Below are 27,025 nucleotides of genomic sequence, written 5' to 3' on the forward strand. Positions count from 1 at the left end.
ATAATGGTGTGAATAACAGGTAACTTGATTTGCTTCAGCTTTGAGATACTTAAGAATTCATATAAAAGGATTTGGGGCTTTAGAGAATACATGTCTTCCGGGGGTGGGGTGGGATGATTGACTATCCTGACAATTTCTATAAGTCAAATTCCATTACTTTTGAAGAGCATTCAAAGATACGCTTCCGTAAGAAACTTTTAAGTAAAAACAGGAGTGACTAAAGTTCAGGGCAAACTTTGAAGACTGTATCTTTTCCTTGTGTGAAATTAGGATTAAAAAAATTGTCTATGTACATCATTTCTTTCCATTCGGCCTCCTAATAAGGCCAATAGGTAAGCGGTGGCCAGTAATCACATCTATTTATAAATGAGGAAACTGAGGCTCAGTTTAAAGTTTGTTCCCCGTGGGGATTTGGCAGGCAGCAAAGGCAGGTCTCCAGCTCGAAAAGCCCCTTCTGCTGGACTTCCTAGGCCTGCAACCTGGCCAGGAAATGGACCCCATGCTCAGCAGGGCTCCTAGTTTGGTTCCACCATTGCCATCTTGAAATTCTCAGTAATTCTGAACTGTGTTTGTTCAGTGTTGCTGAACCAGTGTCCGACCCACAAGCCAAAACGCTAAGATGCAAAGATGTGCAGCAAAGAAAGGATTTGCTCACATGGCAGCCAGGTGACGAGATGAGAGACCGACTCCCAGGTGACCCTTCCTGGAGGCAAGGGGTTTGGGGTTTTCATGGGAGAAAAAAAAGGGCAGTCTTAGGTGAGGGCAGCATGGGGAAAGCTGGTTGGAAAAAGGTGCAGTAACTGTCACCTGCACAGTGTAACCAAGCTCCAGGCCTCTGCATGTTAACAAGTGGAGGTGGGCTTTTCAGCTTCCTGACATCACAAGGTCACTGGGCAGACACTCACACGTGCCCGGTTGGAGGGGTGGTGGTCCCATCCAGTCTTAACCGACTTAGCTTGAACTAGACACAGCTGACTCCAAGTTCTTGGAACATATGCAAATATCTTATGGTTTAGGCTCTGTGCTCCTTAGAGGACAAGCAATGATTTAAATGACCTTGATGTGTGAAGGCAGGTTACAGGTGTAATGGATTTAACTAATGAGTACCCATGGTTTCACAAGGAGTCCTGTGTGGGTATTCTGCACTGGGTCCTGCAAGCCCTGTAGCCCATCCACACATAACTCCATGGGCTCTCCTTCTGGACGTCCACACAGATCCCAGGAGCATCGGGACTCTCTCTCCCAGCTCCCGGGACTCCTTGACCCTCCTCCTCCTCTCTCCGTCTGCAGCAGCTACAAGGGCTCAGAGCCCAGGAGGAGTGCTTCCCATGAACACTGGCAGCTGCTCCCGTCCTGCCGAACAGCCTGAAGGATAAATCAGTACCCAATTCTATCAGTTCATCAAAGTCGAAACTCTCTAAAGTTTGTTTAATTAAGACAAGAGGCTCTTGGGCTTTCTCAGGTTAGATGTGCTCAAACCCCAGCATACTAGATTTCTCCTGGCTCTCTGGCTGAGTCTCTTTGTCCCAATCCCTGATGGTCTCCAATGCTTGACTCGAAAGGAGGAGGGCAGGAGAGAAGAACCTGGCATTCCCACCCCCCAGATGTCTTGTAAGTCTTGGAGGCTTAAAAACATTGTAATTGATAGAGAAGATCAAACAAACGTGGTCACTTCTGGCTTTTAATTCTCAAGAATAGTGAGTAGCAAGGCAAAATAAAATGCTACTCAAGAATCATGAGTAGCAGGGCAAAATAAAATGCAAAGGTCCACTGTTGGCTGTTGGCTACGACTGTCCTCTCCCCGGGATCCTGCTCAATACCTCCATGCCGGTGGGGCCAGAAGACAAAGGTGTGCATCGCTACGAAGCTGACAAGGGCAGCACCAGGGGAAGGAGCCATCGTTCCCCCAAATATATCTCTTCCCAACCACCTTGAATGTTTTATCTTCCTCAGACAGTCCCCTAGGTCCACTTCTTCCTTACAATTCAAGCAGCCCCCTTGCTCATCTTGCTCCATAATTGACTTTAGATCAATCTACTTCTGGAACAGTAACTGTTTTCTGTCCTCTCCCAGGGCCCACAGAAAGCTGATGTGTAACAATGCATATCACACCAGCCAGAAAAACCCACAAATCAGACCAAACTTTCAGATTTTTTTATTTTGCATTTGACAGTATTTTCTGAGTGTTAGCACAATGAATGCGTTTCTGAGATACCATCCTGCCACAGAGCCAAACAGTGCTTAGGCGTTTAAAAAAAATGTAATTCAAGCCCTAAGGAACATGAGTTGGGATTCAGAACCAGAATTTAACATCTCTATGTACAGAGATTCTGCTGCGAACACATCCACTGAAAGGAGTTGATGTAGAGACCAGTTTCACAATAAATAATCACTTCTCTAAACTGTATACCATCTCGCTGGCACATCAGTCCTTTCCATTTCCTTATGATGGATATTCACGTTCGTTCCTTATAATACTCATTGAGAATTTAGTATTTGGTCAAGGCTAACACCCCAGCATCCACCATTGCATTAGCACCTCGGCAGGGGAAGGGGGAGGGGATGGGCGGCCTCTCCCCATCCCCACGGTTGAAAACACCGTCTTCTTCAGCTGCTCAGTAATCTCAGCGTAGCCACTAGAGCGCAGCTGAAAGAGATTGTGAACTGTCAGGCGTTACAATTCCCAGTTGTTGCCAATTATATAGATAAATAGAAATTTACATAATTTACAAAGCGCTTGTGTCTGTGGCTTATTTTGAAGCCATTCCCCAAAGATCCACATTTCTTCCTGAAAACAAATATCACCCTAATAGCCTTGCGCTGGGGCTGCCTTCACAGCGGCTTCCAGAGAACCAGGTCTATTGTTCATCAGCGTGCCTGTTGGCAAAGGGCGTGGAAGCCCCTCTGCTGCGGGGCCTGGGGTTCAAAACCTGCAGGTGTTCATTTCCTCCTTTCCTTATCACAGACATCAAGGATCCTTTCTTTCTTCCTTTCCTTTTTTAGATGTATTCTTTTAGTGCGTACCAAGCACAGCTGAAAAGCTGAAAATGTCTGTCTAAATCCCATAAGCTTCAAACTCATCAACTCCTGTAGAGCTGTGATCTGAGCTCACCCCTGGTGCCTGCGCCCTGTGGTCGGTCGGACGTCGACATGCTCTGACGGGGCCTGCATCTGTTCCCAGATGGACATGGGTTTACATTTGCAAAGACTTAGCTTGGGGTCCACTCACTCCCAGAGAGAAGTGGCTTTGCGACGTGCCATACCTCTCCAAAAACAATTTCCTGAGTGAAACCGGAGCCTTGGGCTGCGGGCCCTGAGGCACAGCTGGGATCGTTTTACCCATTAGGGAAGCTAGGGTCTTTGGATGGGGCATTCTTGGGAAAGGGCTGTATTGTTAAGTTTGAGGACCCTTTGAGTGGGTTTTCTTCCCCAGGCAAAACTCGTTTCTTGTCCTCAAAGAGGGGGAAATGTGAACCAAGGAGGAGCCATAACTGAGGCCTTCCTGCTGCAGGCCCTTCTCTCCAGGGAGCTCCCGAAAGGGCCAGCAGAGGGGCAGGCAGACCGCGGGGCGGGAACGTCCACTTTGATGGAGGTCTAAAGCCTACTTGCTTTGTCTGGCCTTGACTTCAGCCTATCTCAGAAAAGGTGGGAGAGATATGCAAAAGAGAAGAAAGAAGCCTATAACAAAAGCCAAGCTCTCCACCACCTGAAAGGGAGCCACCCCATCCTTCTTCAACCCATTCCTTGTTTTGAACGGAGCCTCCTTGACAGAGCTTCATGGCAATTTCAGAGCCTGCCATCCGCCTGAAGGTGTACACACGGTCATCGCTGCCAGTGGGGCCTTGGGAGCTCTCTCTCTTGCAGCCTGGTCCCATCTTTGAGGGTCACAAGCTCAGGACGGGAGCAAATTCCACTCTGAAAATGTCAATCTAGGGATGACTAACTCCAGTCTTGCAAGAAAGTCAGGACCATGCTTATAAGGAAAGACTTAATCTTTCCAAGTGAAGCTTCTTACAGGAGCTTGACAAGCAACGTTGTAAAGCCTAGAAGCAGTTCCTTTCCAGGCCCGGGTGGGACATCTGTGCCAATGTCCTCACCTCCTGAACATCAAGACAGGACAATGACAACAGCGCTGGCCTCCCCTGCCTTCCCAGAACACGCCCAGCACAGCACGTTCCTACTGCAGGGCCTATGCACTTACCCTTCCCCTGTCTGACACCCTCTTCCCTTTCTCATCACTCTGGCTCACCCCGTCCCACTTCCTCTAGGTCTTTATGCCACTGTTACCTGGCCAGTGAGACCACCTAACCTGCAACCACCCCCAATACTTCCTACCCCCAGCCTGCTTCCTGCTCTCCTTCACATGCCCTGATCTATGTTTTATGTACTGGTTTGCTATCTGCTTCTCCCACTATTTAAGTGCCAGGAAGGCTGAACTTTTGCCGTATTCTCGGTGGTGTCCCCAGCATTTAGGATGGTACCCTGTACATCACAGGTGCTCAATGAATCCTTGCTGAATTGAATAAATGACATGATAGGTGGATGGTTTAATCATATTCCTCCCTCACTGAGAGTGGTTTGGGTTTGGGGTGAGGAAGAAGAGGCAAAGTGGGGACTGGTTGGGGCCTAACTCATCCTCTCCAGGGCCTGCCTCTGCTGCTCCTCCACGTTTTTATTGTGGATACTGACAGAGTCCTCTCCAGATGACTCGAAGCGATCTGCCACCAATTTGGGATGCCTTGTATATATCCAGAAGGGTTTAACCCTCCCTTGATCAGACCATGTAGGAACCCAAACCCCCTCCAGGCCACTGCTACGAACATAAATTACCATCCCATTGCAGATGTGTAGACAACTCATTAATAACAATTTCTGATTGATAGAATGACAAATAAACCCAGTTGGGCTGCTGGAAGCCCTCGGGATCATACAAAAACCACAAACAGGTTAAAAAAAATTTATAAAATGAACTGGAGGACTTGGAGGGCCTGGCACCCCGCTGTTCTAATTCATCTCTGTCCAGAATCAGCTGCTGAAAAGAAGAAACGATTCTTTTTCTAAAGACCACATTTTGCTATGGGAGCAGAGGCACAATGTGGGCCCCAGCAGATGAGCCTGCAGGGGCTCCAAGAAGCAGTGGTTGGTGAGCTTTATCCAGACCTGGTGAAAGCCAGGGCTGGACATCACTGCTCAAAAGCCACAGGGAATGCAGGGGTCAGCTCCTAAGACAGAGGGCAGGCTGTGCACAGCTTTTGGCTGCTCTGACCCCAGGGGACAAAGCAACCCCCCCACATGCAGTGGGGTTCCCACTAGCCGCCTACACAGACCAAATGCGCCCCATGTGTCCTCCATGCTGCCCAAGGGGCAGCGACTCAGAAAGCAACTTCACCTCCTCGGACGCACGCCCCCCAGGGCACCACCAGTCTGCTTTCCCACTTCCTTGTCAGGTGTTTGCGCCGACCTTGAATTCCTGCGGGGAGAGAGCCAGTTCAAATGAATCAACCTACATTTCCATGTGACTGGTTTTTCAGCATCCAGTAAGGTTTGTCTTTCCACCAGTATAAGCATGGTCCCCCAGGACTGCCTCTCGGGTCCAGTTCCCAAAGGCTGAGCACACGGGGGTGGAGTCCCACTAAAGCCCAGCCTCCACCCACATGCCTCAGTTATCCACTGGACATTAAGGAGCCAAGAAGAAAACTGTGGTTGTGCTGCGGGTTCCAGACAGCAGGCCCTAGGTCCCTGGTTGGGATAGCACCTGCTGCCTAGAGAGAGAGCCCCCCTGTCAGTGCTTATTTGCCCAGGAAGCATCTGGAGGTGCCATCCCACCAGCCATGGCTCTCAGAAGAGGCTCAGCAGGGTGGCTTTGCCTGGCAGGGTCTTGGCCCAAATTAATGAAAAACAGGAGCAAGGAGCATTAACAGGAATGGCTATTAGGTAAAACCCAACTTAAATGGCCACCACAGGGCAGACCTAGGGCCTGCTGATTTATCTGAGTCCACACTGACTCACAAGCTTCTCCAGACGCTTGTAGGAGACTACAGGGTCTCCAACTCAGGGAACAGGGGAGGGAGCCTCAAAGTAAGATGATGAGTAACACAGGTGAATGGACGTTGCACATCTCACCCGTGGCCTTCACTCGGTACCAGCCTATCTGGCCACAAGGGCATGTGGGCTGGTGAGACCAGATGTTCCCATTTGTTACTTTTGAAGAAGCTAAAAATGTGCATTTGTTGGGGGTGGTGGCGGTATTCTTCAATTTTTTTTTTTTTTTATTCTTCAATTTTTAAGAGTTAGCAACTTATTCAGATTTTGACAAATTGCCATGCAATCCAGAAGAAATACCTCTGGAGACCAGACAAGGCCACGGCCACGTAATGGACTCTGCTCTGAAAGGCAGCGAGGGGATGGGATACCATGCCCACGGCCCTAAAGGAGCCGAGGGTCCACCGCCCTCCAGGAGCCAAGGCTCCACATCCCCCCTGCACAGTCCCCACCCTTACCTCGCGCAGGATGGTATCCCCCAGGACAAGCTGAGACCTCCTGTACCCACACTGCCTAAGGCAAGGACCCCTGGAAGTGCGGAAAGCCAGGGAGGGGGTCATACCCGCGGGCAGCCAGGGACCAGGTGCAGAACTGCAAGCAGGCGTCATCATCGCTCTCCGTGCAGGCGCAGCGCAGCGTCCCCTTCACCAGCGGTGGACTCTGTGGGAACTGCCCAGCCGACCTCCTGCCCCTGCTTCCGCTCCCTCTGTAGCTGGACAGTCCATAGGGCACAGTCCGTCTGCAAACGAAAGAGCAACGTCAGGGCCATGTCTGGGCGAGCCGCCTGGGCCTCCCTGCTCATGGGCGCCAGCAGGTGTGGAGTTGGGGAAGGGGTGGGAGACGGTGGACACAGGATAGGTGAGGCAGGCGGTGCAGCCACGTCCCAGGATCTGGTGTCCACACCCTCCCCACGCTTTGAGCCTAGGAAAGCTTTAGGAGTGAACCCTTCACCCCTACACCCCTACCACCCCCACTCCCTGCCCCTTGCTCTCCCCTAAGCCCCAGGCAGTGCACCGGAGCCTCAGGGTTGGAAAGAAGGGAAGGCCCCGGTGGAGGATGGAAGGTGGCCTGTCTGCACCCTCCCCGCAGCCAGCCCTCTCTGGGCAGGAGCCAGCAATGCCAGGTGTGTGCATGTGTGCATTTCCAGTCTTTTCAAGACCTAACCTCAGCAAGCATGCCTCCTGTCCCAGATTCGTGCAGGGCAGTTCTGGTTTCCCCTTCCTGCATCCAAACCCCTGACATGGACATTCCTGCTGGCCCAAATGCTAATCCCAGTCTTCATCCTTGAGCCAGCAGCACCTGAGCCTGGTCATCCATACCAGTAAGATGCCTTCCTACCCCGCCAGCCACCGAATTTCTTTTGTGCACACATCAAATTTGTAGTCTGGGCTAACTGGAATACAAATTCAATTATGGCCACTGAAACACATTGTGGCCTTGGAACAAGGCTTCCTTAAAGACACAGACATGAAAGCCTCTGCGCCCTGAGAGACATATAGCCGAAGACAGAAGTGACCTTGGGAAAAGTCTTCTTATGGAAGAAAAAAAAGCCTGAAACTATTTACCCATTTCATCTATGGTTGGAGCTGGCATAAGGGTGGTGGTGTCATTTGAAACAATAAATGTTTAATCTGTTTCTTATGCTCATGTCCATCCAAACCAGTGCTCTCCAGGGATGGGAGGACACTGCCAAGCGATTCAGTGGGAAAAAGTTAAAAGCGGCTGCTTAATTCATTAGCATTACTGAACAGGATTTGGGGGCAGATTACTAATAGCTAGAGGAAACACACGTGGCCAAAAGTTACTTTGCCAATCAATTCTGGCTTTCCTTCCAGTCCCCAAGATTAACTACCTTGGTTTCTGTGAGCCCCATGAAGTATCACCAATCAGCCACCTCAAAGGGGGTTCTGACATCCTCTGTGTGCTTTCAAAATAACATCAAATTGAATTTCCTTTAATTTAAAACACATGCCATGGTGCCTTTTGGGGGTGGTGAGGACAAAGTGGGGCATGCCTCATCCTGACCTGATGCTTGGGAGAAATCTGCTCCCTGCTGGACTGGAGACTGGAGCTGAACCACCCCCACCCTCTTTCTCTTCCCCTCTCCCCTGAGTTAGTTATGAAATGGTTCCTGGATCCAGGCAGGCCCAGTACGGAGCAGTCTGTGCTCACAGGATGGAGAAAGCAAGCAGGGGCCCTTCCCGTTCTGAGCTGTGCATGTGTTTTCAATCACTCAGTCGTGTATGACTTTTTGCGACCCCATGGACTGCAGCCCACCAGGCTCCTCTGTCCATGGGATTCTCCAGGCAAGAATACTGTAGTGATTTGCCATTTCCTTCTCCAGAGGATCTTCCTGACCCAGGATTTGAACCCTAGTCTCCTATGTCTCCTGCGTTGGCAGGCAGATTCTTTACCACTGAGCTGCCTGGGAAGCCCTTGTTCTGAGCTGAACCTTTGCTAAAACCTCATCTTTTCTCAGGAATGGGAAATGGTGGCAGTGGGGTAGCAAGACAATACCGACATTGTGGGGAGGCAAGATTTGGCTAAAGGTATAGATTTCCAGTAATAGGGCCACATTAAGTCTCTAGGTGTTGACATTAAACCCAGGCCCCCATTTCTTGGTGAAAATTACGCACAAGGATTAACAACCACGGCTCCCATTTTTCCATCAACAGCACGACCTGCAATTTTGAAGTTGCTGTCAGCTGATTAGGCATTTGTGAGCTCAGAGCCACTCAACTTCACAAAGTGTTTTAAGTGAGGAAAGAGGGCGACCCGGTATTCATTAACAGAACTGCTAAGCACATTCCCAGCAGCCTAGTGGGAGGAGCTAGTATGCAAATGAGCCCTTGAAACTTTCCAGGAATGTTCATGGAGGGAGAAAACTCTGCTCCAAGCCTGGGTGTTCTAGGTGTGCACTCTGCCGGCTGACCTGGGAGCCAGTAGCAGGTGATGCAAGCTGAGAACCAGAGGATTTAGGAGATGGTCCTGCCCACAGAAGGCCCACCCTCTGCCCCCCCAATAACAATTCCAGCTCCAATGAAGGCCCACTTTCAATAGGTTGAAAATTTAAAGGTTTTTAAAATCTGATAAGCACTTAAATAAGAGTTTGGCTTCAGAATACCTTGGAAATTAGAACTTGATTTTAGGATTCTGGGGCTCCTTGGAGTTCTGTGTTGCAACATGGCAGCACTGGGAGATTCGGCACTTCAGCTTCCCATCCTGCTTGATCCCAAGTGCACCCCAAGCTCCACCCACCCGCACCCCCCCATCCTGCAAGCAGCTGTGCTTTGGCTGCCCAGCAGGCCTTGGGAGATGTGCCCTAAGCCCTGTTCTGTCCATGGATGTCAGACCTTGAAGTGGGCTCAGAGACACCTGAGAGGGGGGATTCCAGGATCATAAATACTCGGTACATGGTCTAGAAGAAGGGGCCTACGGCTTTCAATCCCATTGACTCCTTGCAGTGGGTAGGAGATAGGGCCAGAGGAGGGTCAGAGACACCCTCTCTACCCCACAGAACCAGGGCAGGGTCTTTCTTGTCCAGGTCTTACAGTGGACACCAGCTCCAAGGGAGTAGAAGACAGGGCTCCTTCTTTTGCACCTTCTGTGGACCCAACACAAGACTGAGAAAGTGAAGACTATTAATTAAGTAACTGGTTGTTGAGTATGAGATAAACTAGACCAGTAAGACTGGATTTTCTCCAACCTACAATGTTCAACAACTACAAAATTCCTTACAAGGAATTTCTAACATTTGCCAAGCATCCACTATATTTGCCAAGTATCCAAAATACCTTATTTTACTGCACTTCACAGATAATATGAATTTTATAAATTGAAGTTTTGTGGTCACACAGCATTAGATGACAATTGGAATTTTTTGCAGTAAAGTAGTTTTTAAGGGATATATATTTTTTAGATATGCTATTGCATACCTAATAGATGGCAGTATAGCATAAACAAAAGTTTGATAAGTGTTAAGAAACCAAAAAATTAGTGTGACTTGCTTTTTCACTTTGTTGAGGCGGCCTAGAACCACATGTGCAGTATTTCCAGGGTCTGCCTGTATCTCCCTGGTATTATGCCAAGTGTGATGAGGACGCAGAAAGGCCTTAGGGCACTCACACACTACTGGTGTATGAAAACAGTACAGGATAAGGAAACCTCACAAGCCAATATGCACAGGTATGGACAAGGTACACAGATCGCAGGGAAAGGTTACCTGGCGATCCCATCATTAGGCTGTAGAACACGCACATGATGGTCACTCCACCCGCTCCAGTTTCCTGATTTACAAAAGTTGTTGTTGGACTGAATGATACACTGCACTGCATGAAAAGTACTTAGCAGTGAATGAATGTGGCTACTGCTGTTGCTTTTTTGGTCTGGGAATTCAAGTGAGTCGTACCAGGCATAAAAAACCCCATCTACCAGCCCTGCATTTAAGATGTGCAACTAAGTAAGACAAGTAAGAAGGAACCAGAATGCCACCTGGCACGCCAATGCCATTCTTTGTCAGGCTTCCTTTGACTGGTCCATCTTTCTACACTGTCGGCCCAATAAGCACTCATGTTTTAGTTGTTGTCTGGGTACCTTTGTCATTTCTTGAATGATAAAGAAACTAATGTCTCTTGAACGGTGAATTGGAAGGAACTAATGAAGGAACCCTGAAAATGAGGTTAAATTGGCTGAGAACTTTGACCAGCACACCATCTGACCTGTGGTTTAGCCTGCTGTTCTATAGTGGGGCTTTAAGAACACAGTTCTTTATAAAAGTACGCAGCATTTCAACCTGCAAGTGTTCCAGTTATAGCACAGAGCTCCAAACAAAAGAGAAGCGGGTAAGATCAGTCCAAATGCTCTTAGGCAAAAGAAAACACCCCAAAACAATCACATTGGCAATGTCTAGTGTTGTGTGTCTCTGTATATTACATTGTCCTCAGCAAATACTCAGAATATTCATTATTTGATCAGTGATGGTGATGCCAAGATCATACTTATCACAGTGTTCCTTATTTCCCATTTTCTCCCAGCTGTCATATATAAATGTTAGTAAATACTAAACTTCCAAATCTCCTGTATTCATTCTCCATCTGCATCATCACCCAGCCGGACTCTAAACTCTCAGCAAAGTTGATCGAATTGTCCTAGAAAGCCCAGTTTTCATAACCCCACCTACCCACCCCAAACTGAATAGCACTCAACAAATATTTGCAGTGGTTTTCAATGTACGAGCCTGGACTAGACTTCTGATGATTCATGACGGGCCCATGGCCCTGTACACACACAGTTTAATCTAGTACAGAGGTTAGAAAATTGGCATTTCTGTAGGCTTCATCCAGTCACAAGAGGGTGGTTTTTTTTTTAACTTGAAAATTTCACACAAATATCCCAATTTCCATCTTCTCTCAGTTACACTCACTCCAGTCCCACACTCCAACATAGCAGCAGCTGTCTGAAGCTGAGTGGTACCATCAGAGCTTGGCTCAAACACTCTTGTTCGGCCCCAGTCCCTACTCCTGTCTTTCTCTGCTTGCTTTTCTTACCTGTCTGGCCTTCATGGGCATCTCAGGGTACAACCCCTGCTCTAGTGGCTTGTTCCATAAAGCAAAGCCAGACAGATCACGTGACATGGTGACAAAATTAGCACCAGCTACTACTTTTACAAACTGTTGTCATTTTCAATTTTAAAAAGCCCAGGTTCTGGTGAGTGTCTCCCCAACAAACAGAACATTTTCACTTCACACTCAGACGTCAAGATGGTGCTGTCTCCTCTGCTTCACATTTTCCTTCTGAAATGGAAGAGCAAGGTCAGGATCGTCTTTGGGACACATCATACAGGAGGCACGATGCTGCTGACCGGTCCTGCAGCCGAAAGGAAGAGGAAGAACTGTGTGCCAATGGCAGGCAGACGGCGGGGGGCCCCCCCAGCTGCCAGGCACCAGCGGTCACTAGATCCTGCCCCTCACAACTCCCCGGAGAATCAACTTCTAGACTCCAACAGGCTTTGTAACTAAGGCTCAATTTCAGATTTTATTAAATTTCTTCCTTAGAGGGTACCACTCAGTTGCTTTCTCAAGCTTTGAAATAGCTATTTTGGGCCAGGAAGAAAATGTGAATCAACTTCATTGACTGTCTTTGTAAAACTTAATCAGAAAAAAGTGTGAACTGAGAACTCTATTAGAAGAACAAGACAGAATGAAGTAACTACAGAAAGTGACTGAATATTCAAAGGCCTGTAAAAGCATCCATTCACTTCAAGAAACATCTAGTGGACTGCCGCCTCCCCACTTCCACTTTGCACAGACACAGCGACAAGGAGGAAACAATAGCTCAGAGACAGAAATCACCCCCCTTGAAAAACTTAAAAGCCCAGGATTCTCTAGAGCCTGAGTTCAATGCTGGCTGTTTTCATCTCCTGGAATCCAATCTGTTGTCTTTCCCCTGGGGAATGGTCCCTCTTTCCCTGTGTGAGGTCTTGATGAGACTGTCAATCACTGTATCTCGCCTTCCCACACCTCAGGACTCATCAGGTGACCCACGCTGGCCCATGGCACCCTCTCCTTCCCAAGACACCTGAGCAAATCAATTCGAGGTCAGAAAATAGTTTGGATGGGAATTCCCTGGTGGTCCAGCAGTTAGGACTCTGAGCGTCCCCTGGAGGGGGGACACAGGTTCGATCCCTGTTTGGGGAACTAAGATCCCTCATGCCACATAGTGCAACCAAAAATTTTAAAAAAAAGAAAATAGTCTGGAGCTGCTACGAACCATCCTGGCTTGTCTGTTTGTGCCCTGGGACCCCCAGGCCTGTCCTTGTGGTCTGTCTTTCTAAGCCTGGTCCTGCTTCTCCCTCCCTTCCGGTTTGTGGATCACACCGTGTCCTTCCAATAAACTCCTATGCTGTGTGAGCTACATTTAAGTTTCTGTTGCTTGCAACCAGTGACCTCAAGCTGACCCTGGAACTCACTCTCTCAAGATGGATGCAACCATGATCTCTTGGGTTTCATAGAAAGACCAGGAGTCTCTGCAGCTGCCAAGGACAAGTAGAAATTTTCTTCATTGCAACAAAATACAAAAGAATGTGTTCCAAATCAGGACAAAACACAGCCAACAAAGCTGGCTGGAGTCCTTTCTTCCCAGGTGTGCCCACTGTGAAATGTTTGGTTTGGATCACACTGTCCTTTGGGCAGGTGGGAGCAAGCATATGACCTCATGATGCTCAGAGATACTTAGCTAACCACCTCAGGAGGCTTATCCGTCAGTGAATTTACTCCTTGTCCACTCATCAAATGCCTGTGAAAGTTGGCTTGGGACAGGCCTCGTGCCAGACAACCACTGGGTGCCCTTCCAACCTCTAGGAAAGAAAATAACCAGGAAATACATCTCCTCAGTGACCTCATTGTACAAGCAGAAACACATGCTTTCTGGTTCTACAGAACACGACACGAACTTCCTGCTCACAAACAACATAAAGGGAACCAGCAATCTGCAGCTTTGCTTCTGCAGAAAATCGCTGCATCTCTAGCAGGAGGCCCCTAAGGCAGACTGTTCCTCCATCAGCCGCCAAAGGAGGAAGTCTTCCTGCAGCCTCAGAAATAGCCAATGACCAGAATATTTCGAAATCTCAAAAGAGTGAGCAATGTGCTGTGGGTTGGTAGTTAACTTTTTTTAAAAGACATTCCTCCCCATCCCCCACTCAAAGAAAGCAACCCACAACTTCTGAGTGTATCCAGGACTTGGTTGTTGGGGAATTTTACCAGAATTACATGTATTTTCAAAGAGAACACTAACCCCCATCAGTCGGACCCAAGAAGAAGGGGTGTTTCCTCACCTGGGCTGCAGGTGTGGCTTCCCTCCTGCCCCCTGGGGTAGGTAACAGCTGACCTCTGCCTGTCCACCTCAGCATCCAGGGCAGCCCAGGCAGTGCCTGGCTTGGAGCAGGTGCATAATAATACTGCAGCATCTCAATTACAAGGGTCTGCTATGTGAAGAAAGGAGGGAGGGAAAGTGAAGTGAAAATTGCTCAGTCGTGTCCGACACTTTGCGACTCCATGGACTAAATAGTCCATGGAATTCTCCAGGCCAGAATACTGGAGTGGGTAGCCTTTCCCTTCTCTAAGGGATTTTCCCAACCCAGGGACTGGACCCAGGTCTCCCGCATTGCAGGCGGATTTTTTACCAGCTGAGCCACAAGGGATGCCCAAGAACACTGGAGTGGATAGCCTATCCCTTCTCCAGGGGGTCTTCCCAACCCAGGAATTGAACAGGGGTCTCCTGCATTGCAGGTGGATTCTTTACCAACTAAGGTATCAGGGAAGTTATCAGGGAAGGAGAGCGGGAAGGAGGTCTTACTTGGCCATTACTTCTCATCCACACCCAGTCTCCCAAATGTTTAGAATTCTTAGCTGATGTATTGGAGTTCTACTATCATTGTCCTAGAGGGAATATGGTCTCTAGATCACTTAAAACGGAAAAACCACGTCTTGATAATAACTCCTGCAGACACATGAGGAAGAAACCAGGCTGACAAAACCAGAGGACTCCCTAGACTGACAGACCTAGGATATTGGTCCAAATTGAAGACTAGCTCCCGGAGAGGCCCTGGCTGAGTGGTTTCTTTCTGGGGCTCAGAAATGAAAGGGCTGGATCTCTGGAGGCTCCATCCAACTCCAAATTCCGTGGAAAGATTCCCAAATGCCCTCACTGTTACACCTGAGCATCTCTGAATAGCACATATGCTAGAGTAGGGCTTCTCTTCATCAATGTAACCACAATGTAATGTGGGGTCTCTACCCACCCCCAAGTGGAGAGAGTCCCAGGATCTTACCAACTGCTTTCAGAAAGCTTCATCCAAAGAGAAGGACTCTTCCACATCCTACCGCCATATAACTGAGCTTAGAAATAATCCCAAAGCCAAAGACCATGCCATCAGGTCCCTGAACACAGCAGCCTCCGCCCCTCACACAGGCACATGAGTTCCGAATGAAGTCTATTTAGAGGAAGCACAAGTGGTCAAAGCAACAGAGAGTAACAGAAACATACTTCTGTATGTGTTGTGTGTGGGGTGGGATTTCCAAGAATGACAGCTCAAAAAATAACAAAGAAGTTAGGGCAACAAATGCCTGCAGTATTTGTAACTGAAGCCATTTAGGGAATCTGACAGGTTAGCTGGTTTCCCCGCCCCCCATCTGCTACAACCCCAATGCGTCCATGTGAGTTAGGTTAGAGTTTCCCTCCCCAACCCCCAGTGACCCTAACACATTCCAGGTCAAATGTAGGCATGAGCAATCCATGTCTGTCTGGCACAGGCTCATTATAACTTTATGCAAAGCTGCAGACAGATGTGGCTCAAAATAGTTACCAGCAGTGGAAACAGAAGGAGTAAAATAAGGAGCAGGTATTTTTTTAAGGATGGGGGTATGTGTAGGGGGATTAAAAAAAAAAAGTCCAGACGCCATCACACATCCCTTTAAACAACCTTCAGAAAGAAGCAAAGACACCCTCGCTAACTTTCAGAAGATTTCACCTTTAGGATAGAAAATCTTTACTGAATGAAGACATACTTGCCCTGGCAACAAAAATATAGACACCCATTTTCTTCCTAATCTAATTGTTTGCATCGTTGTGGTCTCTCTGATCACTTGATTGCTTAGCTCGAACTAAGAAAACTTAAGTCCCTCTAGAGACACAGGCTCTATCTCCAAACAAGAACCAAGCAGAGTCAGATCCTGTCTTTATTAGAAATGTTGGTATTTGGTTGATTATGATACTTCTGTACCGATTTTCATCTTTAAAAAGCATCGCATTCCCTTTTATTTAACTTTATGGCATCCCCTTCAAGTTTGCACCTGAAAGAGTATGTCATGAGCCTCACCCTATCTTGCCACCCTACAAGAAATCTGTGGAAATCAGATGTAGAAAAACCCAGAAAAGCTACAGACACCTCTGCTCTCTCACCGACTTGCTTCTGGCTTTTGGCAAAGCTGTTCACTGCTCCCCAAGTTGTGGGCCATTCGTGTCATCACCAAGCAACACAGGACCGCAACACCTCGGCCACATCTGAGAGCCTCTGAGTCTTTCTCAGGGGTGCATGAATCTGTTTCTGTTTTTTAAATTACTGGGCCAGGCACAGGACTCACTGGCTGCCATGTTCTAGAGTTACTGTTTATTAAGGCTTCCTGCTAAGTTGGCCCTGAGAGGCCATAAAATAAGGGAAGACCTGTGCCTCCAGGGCTCTGAACATCGCTAGGTTCTCCAAATGCTCTTGGCTCTCCTGAGACTCTGAACTGGGGCAGACGAGAAAGGCTGGGGATTATCCCGTTCTGCAGTCCGTTCCTGGGGGCTTGGTGGGGCAGCAGGACTCTAAAAGCCCCTGGAACCTTATCTGGACCAGCAGCTCATCTACATTGTGGCCGTTGCCTGGATTTATTTTCCTTCTAAATAAAATTCGTTCTTGTCCCAAAGAGAAGGAAATTGTGTGTGCGCGCGCGTGCACACGTGTGTGTGTGTGTGTGTGTGTGTGTGTGTCCCATTTTAAGGAATTCTGTTTCCACCAAAACATGGCTTAGACTGAGAGGGTTATTTCCATCTGTTAAACAGTAAATCTATTTCTAATGTACTCCAAAGCTGAGCAATGGTTATAGGGGACTACCTGGAGGGAGGAAGTGGAGTACAGGCAGCCCCCATCAAATTTGCTGAGATGCTGTGGATCCAGGACGGGATTGCGATCTGGCGCTACAAAGCCTGTGAGTTCCCACCAGCTGTGGGGCCCCCCTAAGGAAAGCACTGTTTGCTTCCCAGCTTCCTTTGTTTTAAATTCTTGCAGGAACAAACCACACCAGAGATGTCACAGCCTTTCATCTGCCTTCAGATTTAAGGCCAAGTTCCTAGTTGCAACGTCCTCTTCATCTAGCAAAAATCCAAGTTCTCCCTTCGGGGTCACACAGGGTCATGACCTTCTCGATGCAAATCAACCTGCTTTCCAGCCTCAAGTCTCTTTCTTATCCAGTCGGGATCAGCCGCATTTCAATGAATCCATCTTTGCCCCTAGACATCTCACCTCCTCACATCCATTCTGGGGTAGAAAAGGAGACTTTAGGTCCAACTGAACCCAAACAGGAGGTCACTTGGTATGAGCTGACCTTGCCAATAAACTCTGAAATTTAGCCCCAGGGCTATCAAACTTTAAAAATGCATCTTGCCGTGAAATGTTCTGAGCTACTGCTACCCAAACTCAAAACTGGAATGTAAACATGTACAGATTTCTAAGCGGGAGAGGGTTACGTGGGAGGGAAATGACTCAGAGAGTAAAAACATGATCAGTCAGAAACTGAGTTCAAGATCACTTTTAGTCTGGCTGATACTGTCTTCTCTTTCTATTATTATTATTTTGGCTGCACCCCACTATGTGTAGGATCTTAGTTCCCTGACCAGGGATCAAACCTGCAACCCCTGAATTGGAAGCAGGAGTCTTAGCCACTGGACCACCAGGGAAGTCCCAATACCACCTTTCTTTATGTGTCCTTATTTATTTACCATTTTTGATAAACAGATTCTGTAGTTATTTCCTGGGATCCCTTCCTGGTGGCCCACACTCAGGTCTTGGGTACTGAGACCCGGGTGCTGTGTACAATGAGAAGACTACAAGGCATTGTGTTTACTCCGTTGGACTCAGCCTTGCTAAGATTTCATCATTTAACAAAGGGATTCCAAACAGATCATTCAAATTATCCTGACATGCTGGTGGCTCAAATGGTAAAGAATCTGCCTGCAATGCAGGAGACCTCGGTTCAATCCCTGGGTTGGGACGATCCCCTGAAGGAGGGCATGGCAACCTATTCGAATATTCTGGCCTGGAGAAAAGGAAGAGGAACCAGTGATCAAATTGCCAACATCCGCTGGATAATCAAAAAAGCAAGAGAGTTCCAGAAAAACATCTATTTCTGCTTTATTGACTACGCCAAAGCCTTTGACTGTGTGGATCACAATAAACTGGAAAATTCTGAAAGAGATGGGAATACCAGACCACCTGACTTGCCTCTTGAGAAACCTGTATGTAGGTCAGCAAGCAACAGTTAGAACTGGACATGGAACAACAGACTGGTTCCAAATAGGAAAAGCAGTACGTCAAGGCTGTATATTGTCACCCTGCTTATTTAACGTATATGCAGAGTATATCATGAGAAACTCTGGGCTGTAAGAAGCACAAGCTGGAATTAAGATTGCCGGGAGAAATATCAATAACCTCAGATATGCAGATGACACCACTCTTATGGCAGAAAGTGAAGAAGAACTAAAGAGCCTCTTGATGAAAGTGAAAGAGGAGAGTGAAAAAGTTGGCTTAAAGCTCAACATTCAGAAAACTAAGATCATGGCATCCGGTCCCATCACTTCACGGCAAATAGATGGGGAAACAGTGGAAACAGTGGCTGACTTTATTTTAGGGGGCTCCAAAATCACTGCAGATGGTGATTGCAGCCATGAAATTAAAGATGCTTACTCCTTGGAAGGAAAGTTATGACGAACCTATACAGCATATTAAAAAGCAGAGACATTACTTTGTCAGCAAAGGTCCATCTAGTCAAGGCTATGGTTTTTCCAGTAGTCATGTATGGATGTGAGAGTTGGACTATAAAGAAAAAGAATTGATGCTTTTGAACTGTGTTGTTGGAGAAGACTTTGAGAGTCCTTTGGACTCCAAGGAGATCCAACCAGTCCATCCTAAAGGAGATCAGTCCTGGGTGTTCAATGGAAGGACTGATGTTGAAGCTGAAACTCCAATACTTTGGCCACCTGATGTGGAGAGTTGACTCATTTGAAAAGACCCTGATGCTGGGAAAGATTGAGGGCAGGAGGAGAAGGGGACGACAGAGGATGAGATGGTTGGATGGCATCACCGACTCAATGGGCATGAGTTTGGGTGAACTCCGGGAGTTGGCGATGGACAGGGAGGCCTGGCGTGCTGCGGTTCCTGGGGTCGCAAAGAGTTGGACACGACTGAGCGACTGAACTGAACGGAACTGGAGAATCCCCATGGCAGAGGAGCCTGGCAGGCTACAACCTCAGACACGACTGAGCGACTAAGCACAGCACAGCCAGACCCGCTCCCACGCCTCCACAGCACCCCACCCCTCCCCCCCTCCCCCCACCCCCATTGTCACTGTGAGTGAGTGAAGTCAGTGAAGTCTCTCAGTCGTGTCTGACTCTTTGCAACCCCATGGATAGTAGCCTACCAGGCTCTGCTGTCCATGGGATTTTCTAGGCAAGAATACTGGAGTGGGCTGCCGTTTCCTTCTCCAGGGGATCTTCCCCACCCAGGGATCGAACCTGGGTCTCCTGCCCTGCAGACAGACACTTAACCGTCTGAGCCACCAGGGAAGCCCAACCCACCTGCTTATTTAGCCCAGGGAGCCCCAGAACAATGCCTTCAGAGAATACCATGCCCCTTTCCCCAAACATTCCAATTATTCACCAGGGAAGCAAACAACAAAGGAGGGGCAGAAAAAGGGCAGGACCAAATCTCATCAAGCCCGAACAACCTTTGGCCACCAGGGTGCTTATCAAGCTGCTTATCAGCAGTGCAGTCAGCCAGACACACCTTTTCCCAGGGTCTGTAAAGCTGATGCAGAACAAATGCTAAGAGATCGCCCACCAAGAGGCACGGGGTAGGGAAAAACTGGGGTACCCGGGTGCAAGCTCCTCAGTGTTACTGCAGGAAGCTGGGTAAGACCACGGTTTAAGGGTCCAAGGAAGCCGACCTCAGCAGGACTTGAGCTTCTTCGTTCCAGGGTCCTCCAGTCACAGACTGTGTGGAGCGAGAGGGAACATTAGGCAGCCCCCAGGGTTGTACACTTATCCACACGGTCCTGTGGTCCGGAGGTACTGAGCCCACTAGAGTTCAGACACTGGGCTGAGAACGCTCCACACACTCTCTCATGTCATCCTCACTAGTCTTTACTCACAGGAGTCATGGTCAACATCAGTGTGGACCATTACCTGCAAGATCATAATCATGCTCAAAAGACTACCCCTCTGCCTCAAAAGCTGTATCGCCAGCAACAGTACTCCCAGTCCTGACTTGCAGGTCACATGATTGTTACTGGGATCCCTGTGATCACACAGTGGGTGGACAGCCGGTCCCACATCAGCGGGAGGCTGGAGAACCACATCCACCCATTCCACTGGGATGTTCTCAAACATAAAATGTCCCCTCCCTAGAAACATGTGGCATACCTCTCTTGAACAACAGGAGGGGCAAAGATGACTCTGTTGAATTGTTGCCTTTTTGTGGTAGAATATATTGAATAATTATGATTATTTTTACACCTCTTCTTTGGGGAAAAATGTCGTTCCTGCTGGCTGAGTCAGTGTGGCCAGGCTGGTGACCTTGTTAGGTCACCATCCTAGAGTCACACTGATGTCTGCACCTTACCTGGGGCACGGGGAGAGGGTGGTACCGCCCCCAGGCCACGCAGCGAATCACAAACAGGACACTGGGCAGAGCTCCTGGGGCTGGAGTCTTCTTACGAGTCTACAGAGCCCAGATTTTCCACCACAGCCGTGATTCCAAACATCCTGCACTGCTCTTTCCAGAAATACATTCCTGCTTGTCAGACCATGTGGCTCAGATTTTTGTTTGGAAACACCGCCCCTGTCACAGCATCACAGTGCCTCTGTCATTACATCCTCGGAGGGATTAACAGATAGCATCAGTTCTCAGGAACCAAGTGGGGGAGACTGAGCGGGGCTCCTTGCTGGGGGCCCTGCAGCTTCATTGGCTGTCACAGCTAGTGGTTTCACTCTGCGGCCAGGTGGATGGATGGTAGCAGGTGCAGAGGGGCTGCCCTGCTGTGGGGTATGGTTAGCACTGAGAACTCCGTGATGGTTAATTGTATGTGTCAACTTGACTGGGCCACAGTACCCAGATCTGTGACCAAACACCAGTCTAGATGTTGCCAGGAAGGTATATTTTATATGCAATTAACATTTAAATCAGTAGACGTTGAGTAAAGCAGGTTACCCTTCATAATGTGGGTGGGCCTCATCTAATCAGGTGAAGGCTCTGACGGCGAGAAGTGAGATGCCCTAAGTAGGAACGGAATTCTGCCTTCAGGATGCCTCAGACTGCAGACTGCAAACTGCAACATCAGTTCCTCTGTGTGTGTGTGTAGTGTGTTTATATACACAAAGAGATCTATATATACACATCCTATTAGTTCCATCTTTCTGGAGACCCCAACAGAGACAATCCCTTACCATGTCACAGGACACTCCTATTTTTGAAGTATTCTCGTGGAAACAGCCCTGAATACGTAGGGATGTAAGCATGTGGGCTACTTGTCCCTACTTCTCTCATTATCTTATTCTTGGCATATTTTCCATGACCATGAGATGAGATGGGTATTTCCTCTGAGGTGGGGTTTTGTTTTTGTTGGCAATGGTGGGGTTGCTGGGGATGGGGGGAGGCTCAGTGGCTTCCTAACAAGGCCAAGGAGAGCCATGAACATCCCTCGCCTCGTGGGCGGGCAGCCGTCTCCGCTGCCTCCCCCGGTCTAAGAAGGCAGCTGCACGAGATGCAGTTGGCTCATTCCTCTTTGGGGCCTGAGATCTTCTGGAGGAAACAATGGAAGTTATGAGCAACAGCCCCAGAAAAATCCACATTCCTGCACATGTCTCTAAGGATGTGAGACCTCTGGGATGGGACACCTCATTTGTGGGAGAAAATCCTGCAGACAGAACCTCAGTGACAGCAAAGACCAGCATTACTGAGAATCTACTATGTGCTGGATAGGGATCAAGGTCAGATCCGGAAGAGCTAAGTGCTTAGAAGGATGTGGGGAAACCATAGAACTTGGATCTCATGCCTGGAAAACACCTCTGGGAGCAGCTGCTCTCCAGAGCCTTAACTTCCCACACGAGATGCAAGAACAACATCCCCCCTTAAGGAGCTTGCAGATCCTTAAACACAACTGAAACGACCTTCTCCAAGAAGGCCTTGCAACTTCCCCAGCATCATTCTGAGATAAAGCGGGATTGTCGCCTCCACCTCGTGCAACTGGAAGGCAGTAGAAGGAAAGACACCGGAGCTGAAAATCGCCCAAAGTTCCAGACTCTCAATTGAGGCGTGAAGACCCAGACTCCTGTGGGCTCCCAGCGCAGCCAGTGGTGGGAACAGGATGCAAATCACACCTGGAGAAGTCTCAGGAGATGAGGAAGGTCTGCTGAAGAATAGGGGTGACAGCCAACAGAGAGATGCCCTCGATGTAGGGCTCTGACCGTAGGTTGGGCAGGGGGTGGGAAACAGAACCTGGAAAAGTCCTCAGCGTGCATGCCCCTGCCCTTTAGTTCAACCCAGTCATTTTCAGATGCTTCCATTTCTCCAAAGGCCCAAGTTCCCTAAAGCCCACTCCCTCACTTTGCAATCTTGTCCAAGATGTTTTAAAGTTTGCCAGTGAAGCTGCCCATACAGGAACAGACAATTTTCAGAAAGAATGAAAGAAAGAGCGAAGGAGGGAGGAAGGGAAAGAAAGGAAGGCAGAGAAAGACCATCTGGGAACATCTTCTGTATAAAGGTTATGTTGCTTGTCTGACTTTAAAATGCTCAAGTCTGGCTATTGTCATTTTCTTGTTTCCCAGGGTAGCTCATGAAACTCTCAAACACCATATTTAATCCTTCCCTCTAGTGTTTAAAATGAATCAGGGTCTGGGAAGAAGGGAAGAGGTAAATCAAGCTGTGAGGAGAACATTAGCAAGTTGGATATTCTGGGAAAAGCCAAAGACCCATGGCTTCACCTCAGGTCATACATGACAGCTCAGAATGGGGAGACAGGATTCCCACCAGGTCACGGGGATGGGGCAAGTGCATCCATACAGCGAGTGCTCAGAGCTTGGCCACAGGCAGAAAACTAAGGTGGTCTCCCAATATCTTCTCCTTTCTGGCCTCCTGTCTTCTACAAAGTCCCCTTCCCCTAACTGGCTTTGCTTTCTTCTTTCTCCTTCTAGAACCACAGCCTGGGATTCCTGCCAAGGTTGCCCTGGGTTCTGTGAAGCTAATTTAGTCAGAGGACGATGCCAGGAGGATAAGAATCAGAGAGGACAAGTGTCAGGGGGATGGAGACTGCAGGAGAAGGTGACCCTGACCGCTGTCTGTTAATAGAAGGCTGTCAGTGGCAGCCTGTCCAGGAGTCCCTCCCCAGCACACCTCTCTTTTTAAGATCTGGCCTGGTCATCTCTCTGTGTGCTGACCAGACATAATCCAGCAAGCAAGTTCTAGCAGCGGGGTCAGCTCTCTATTGGATGGCCTGGGATAAAATGCAAATCTAGAGCCCTTGCTTCAAAAAATACTAAGCATTTCATTGTGTTGTACACCTGAAACTAACACAATACTGTAAATCAACTATACTTGAATTTAAAAAGTATTAAGCATTTCAACACATCAACAATACACTTTAGGCTGTGAGGATCCTTCTGAGCCGGGACCTTGTACATGTGTCCAGGCTCCTGGGTGGAGCCAATCCTGCCTGCCATGCAGGACAGCAGGGTGACTTTCCAGACCAGGGGTACTAGAGGACTCATGATCTGGTTTTGAAAGATATCCGGCCCCCCTCAATCAGTCTCCTTTGTACTTCATCCTCGGGGTATTGGTAAAACAAGGTAGGTATGTGCAGCCTATCAAGCTGTCACCCAGGGTGCTCAGAGGTCACATGGCTCAGGGACAAAGGAGCCCCTGGATCAAGGGGACCCAAACACTGCAGCAAAGTTGCCTCTCCAGGCCCAGGGCTCTGGAAAGGCTAAGCAGGATGCCCAAGGTATCCTAAGAATACCCAGAGACACCTAGAGACGTCTGGTCCAAGTCCTGGATTTGAGAGACCAGGAAGGTAAATTCCAAAGGCTGGTGACCAGATTGAGGTCAAGCCCTCTTCACAGTTTGCAGGAGGATGTTTCTTTGGAAGGGGTTCCTGAGTTGAGTCACTACCCACTGCCTCGGGAGAGGGGGGACTTTACATTAAGGAGACTCCAGGAGGGGCTCAGGTGGCACTGTCTCAGTTTTGCAGTAAGACAGTTCTTACGGACTGGAGGAGAGAAGGGGAGCGGTCGGATGCTGGGGTGACATGGGAAAGAGGAGGAACTATGGGCTCACCACCCAGGAGATAAGGAGCCTGAATTCCACGGAATGTCACCCCGTGTGGGAGGTTTCACTAGGCCCTGCCTAGCCCACCCCTGCACTCCCTAGAGAACAGGCTGCTTTCAAGGAATTTGAAACTCCTTGGAGCCTGGCAGGGTCAGGAGAGGGGCAGGACCCACATGGCCCGGGGGCAGGAGTAACTTTCGGGCTTCCTCCCCACAGAGGGACTTCTCAGGTGTCTAATCCCTCTGGCTGGCTCATTTCATTCGCCTCTCCACCAGATCAGACACTCTGGGCTTGGGTTTCTCCCAGGCCAGGCCCTCAGAGGGGATGAGAGTCACACCCTTGACCTGCAGAGCCGACCTGGGTTGGCAGGAGGGCTGAAGGCTGTGCCAAGTGGGTTCTGGGCTGAGCGGGCTCAGAAGGAACCAGGTCCTCCTTTAGTGTGAAGAGAGGGGCCTAGCAGGAGCCCCCCTCCCCTCCCCCTGGGCCAACTCCCCCACCCCAGGGCTGACTCACTCAGGAGTGTTGATCCAGATGATGTCCAGGTGGCAGTAGTAGACGCACTCTTTGTCCTTGTAGGTAAAACATGTACAGCGCCGGGCTCGGTGGTGCACGGGGACCCCCTCGGGCCCCTGCTTCCCAAACTGACTTGGTCCCTGCTTCCGCCAAGGGCTCCTGGGGCTTGGACCCCAGGCTGCCATGGTGGCCACAGTCTCCTTGGTGGCCCCCTCCGATCTGGCTGCAGAGGGGGCCCAGGGCATGCTGCTCCTGCCAGCATCCCCAGGCTGGGGGTGAGGCACCCATCCTGCAGGAGGCAGATGGAGGGGCTCCTGAGTTCCTAGGAATGCAGATGCTTACACCCACCATCCCATAGAACCTGGGGAAGGGGACAAGCAAACTTTCTGCCAAGTTTGCAAGCTAAGGGCATTTTTTGTTAAGTCTCCAAGCTACTCCCAACGTTCGGAAAATTTTGCAAAGCTATGTGCAGCAGTTTCTAAAAAGCTTGCAAGTTGCGTGCACACTTTGTGAAAATCTTGGGAGCTCTTCTCACTTACTGCACAGCGTGCAGGCAATCTGCACTCACTGAAAACGTGCAAGCATTGTGCAGGCTTTCTGAACACTTTGCAATCATTTTGCACAGTTTCTGAATCATTTGCAAACTTTTGGAAAAGTTCCCAACTTCATGAAAAATTGACCAAGTCGGCCCCGGGTCCCAGGTCTCCTGCCTGCGTGTGGGCTGCAACCCCCCGGGCCCGCAGGGTGGTCCGTGCTCTCAGCTTCTGCCCTCTAGCCTGCCCCCAGGCCGCTCCCCCGGTAAGGCACCCTCCCCGCTCCCCCGATCCGGGGTCCTTTTGTGTGCGCTCGCGCCAGGAGACGCGCGCCGCCCAGCCCGCTTACCTGCGGCGGAGGTCACAGCGAGCCCGAAAAGGAAGCACAGCCCCAGCTCCATGAACCCCGCTCGGGCTCTCGGGCCGGGCACAGCGGGCCTCACCCTCCAACTGCAGATGCTTCGAGGCCGGCCGCTGGCTCGCCGCGTCCCGGGCTGCGGCCAGGACTCGGCTGCGACCGTCACAAACTTCAGAGCGCGCTGCCCATCACGGCTCAGGGCTGCCGGCTGTGGGTTAGGGCTTTTCTGGCTCCCGCACCACCCCTTTCGCCTCCCCGCCCCCCGGAGGGGCTGGAGTTGCAGCGCGGGGGCCTTTGAACCCGGGGTGCACGGGGGTCGCCTCCCAGGCGCTGGGTAGCCGGCTAGGCGCGCAGCGGCCCGCGGCGCACCCAGCACGACGAGGGGTGGGGGCGGCGCGCAGGGCCGGGTGCGATGGGTGGGGTGGGGTGGGGGCCGGGACAGCTGCCGGAAGGCCACGCGCGCGCACACACGCACATGCACACACGCACACGCGCGCACTCCCGCTCGCACCCCCACCCCGCTGCCTCGCTGCCTCGCTGCCTCGCTGCCTCGCTGCCCGGGGACCTGCAGCTCCCACCCCAACACAGTGGGAGAGATAAAAGGCTGCGCGGGAAACCTATCTTTTATCTCCAGGGTTCGAGAAAGCAGCATTTGTCAGCGTTCACCTAATGACACCTTACCCTTGCACAGACCTGCCTGCCAAGGCCCTGGGCGTACTTTACACTCGTGACTCACGGGCACCGGCAGCGTCTCCCAGCCTCTCCCAGGAGCTCAGAGCCGCTGGGTGTGGGCAGCAATCAGGAGCAAAGTCAACCGAGATGTAGGGTTAGCGGTCCTGGGGTGTCCCCAGCTCGCTCACAGCCCCTTGTGCAGGGGAGGTGGCTCCAGTGAGAGGCAGGTTCCTCTCCTCATTGCCCAAGGTGGTCATCTGAGGCTCACGTGTAGGGGAATTCTCCCAGCTCCCCTGAGACTTGTCCCCTGGGCTGAGCAGCTTAGAGGAGAGGGTCGGTTAATCTCCCTGTTCAACAGCCTCCGTGCTGAGAACGGTGCTTGGAAACTGCTCAAGAAAGATTTGTGGATGAATGAATGAATGAACCAATGAATGTTTCCTGTGGACTCCGCCCTGGACTACTGACCTCTGAACACATCAGGAAGCCCTTAGAGCCCCTCCCTGGCCAGAGTTCCCCCAGCAGTGGGAAGAGAGGCAGCACTCCAGGTGGCATCTGGCACTTCCCTTTTGGCTGCTTGCTGGCTGTTCCATCTGCTTGACTGATTGGGAGTTTGCTTTCCCTGGGAACCTGGGGCAGGGCAGGGAGTTGCAGGCCACACAGGGGAAGAAAAACAGGTCTGAAGTCGTGGAATCACTTCTCATATCTCAGGACACTTGTGGTGACTTGACAGTGTCCACCAATCCTTTAACACTCTTCCCCCAGAAGACACAGCTAAAT

The 27,025-nt window shown here is 49.8% G+C and overlaps 1 protein-coding gene across 3 annotated transcripts; it reads right to left on the reverse strand.

Moving 5' to 3' along the window:
- Window positions 1-2,139: 2,139 nt before the first annotated feature.
- Window positions 2,140-26,596, reverse strand: EDN3 (endothelin 3). Of its 3 annotated transcripts, XM_043884723.1 has the most exons (6): window positions 26,258-26,596; window positions 25,568-25,784; window positions 24,686-24,974; window positions 6,605-6,781; window positions 5,390-5,470; window positions 2,140-2,647 (listed from the first exon to the last, which is right to left on the reverse strand). In XM_043884723.1, the coding sequence occupies exons 2-6, from the start codon at window positions 25,617-25,619 to the stop codon at window positions 2,608-2,610; spliced, it is 639 nt and encodes a 212-aa protein (XP_043740658.1). In that variant the 5' UTR covers window positions 25,620-25,784; window positions 26,258-26,596; the 3' UTR covers window positions 2,140-2,607. The 3 variants fall into 3 exon arrangements, with proteins under 3 accessions (XP_043740658.1, XP_043740657.1, XP_043740656.1); XM_043884722.1 differs by lacking the exon at window positions 26,258-26,596 and having other exon boundaries at window positions 2,140-5,032; window positions 25,568-26,185; XM_043884721.1 differs by lacking the exon at window positions 26,258-26,596 and having other exon boundaries at window positions 25,568-26,179.
- Window positions 26,597-27,025: the final 429 nt, after the last annotated feature.

The sequence above is a fragment of the Cervus elaphus genome, chromosome 23, assembly GCF_910594005.1.
Source record: "Cervus elaphus chromosome 23, mCerEla1.1, whole genome shotgun sequence".
Taxonomy (NCBI): Eukaryota; Metazoa; Chordata; class Mammalia; order Artiodactyla; family Cervidae; genus Cervus; species Cervus elaphus.

Coding starts and splice junctions, on each gene's coding strand:
- EDN3 (XM_043884723.1), bottom strand. CDS start 25,619: ATGGAGCTGGGGCTGTGCTTCCTTTTCGGGCTCGCTGTGACCTCCGCC. Junction 24,975..25,567: donor CGCTGTGACCTCCGCCGCAG/GTAAGCGGGCTG, acceptor TGCCTCCTGCAG/GATGGGTGCCTCACCCCCAG. Junction 5,471..6,604: donor TGGTCCCTGGCTGCCCGCGG/GTATGACCCCCT, acceptor CTCTCCCCGCAG/GAATTCAAGGTCGGCGCAAA.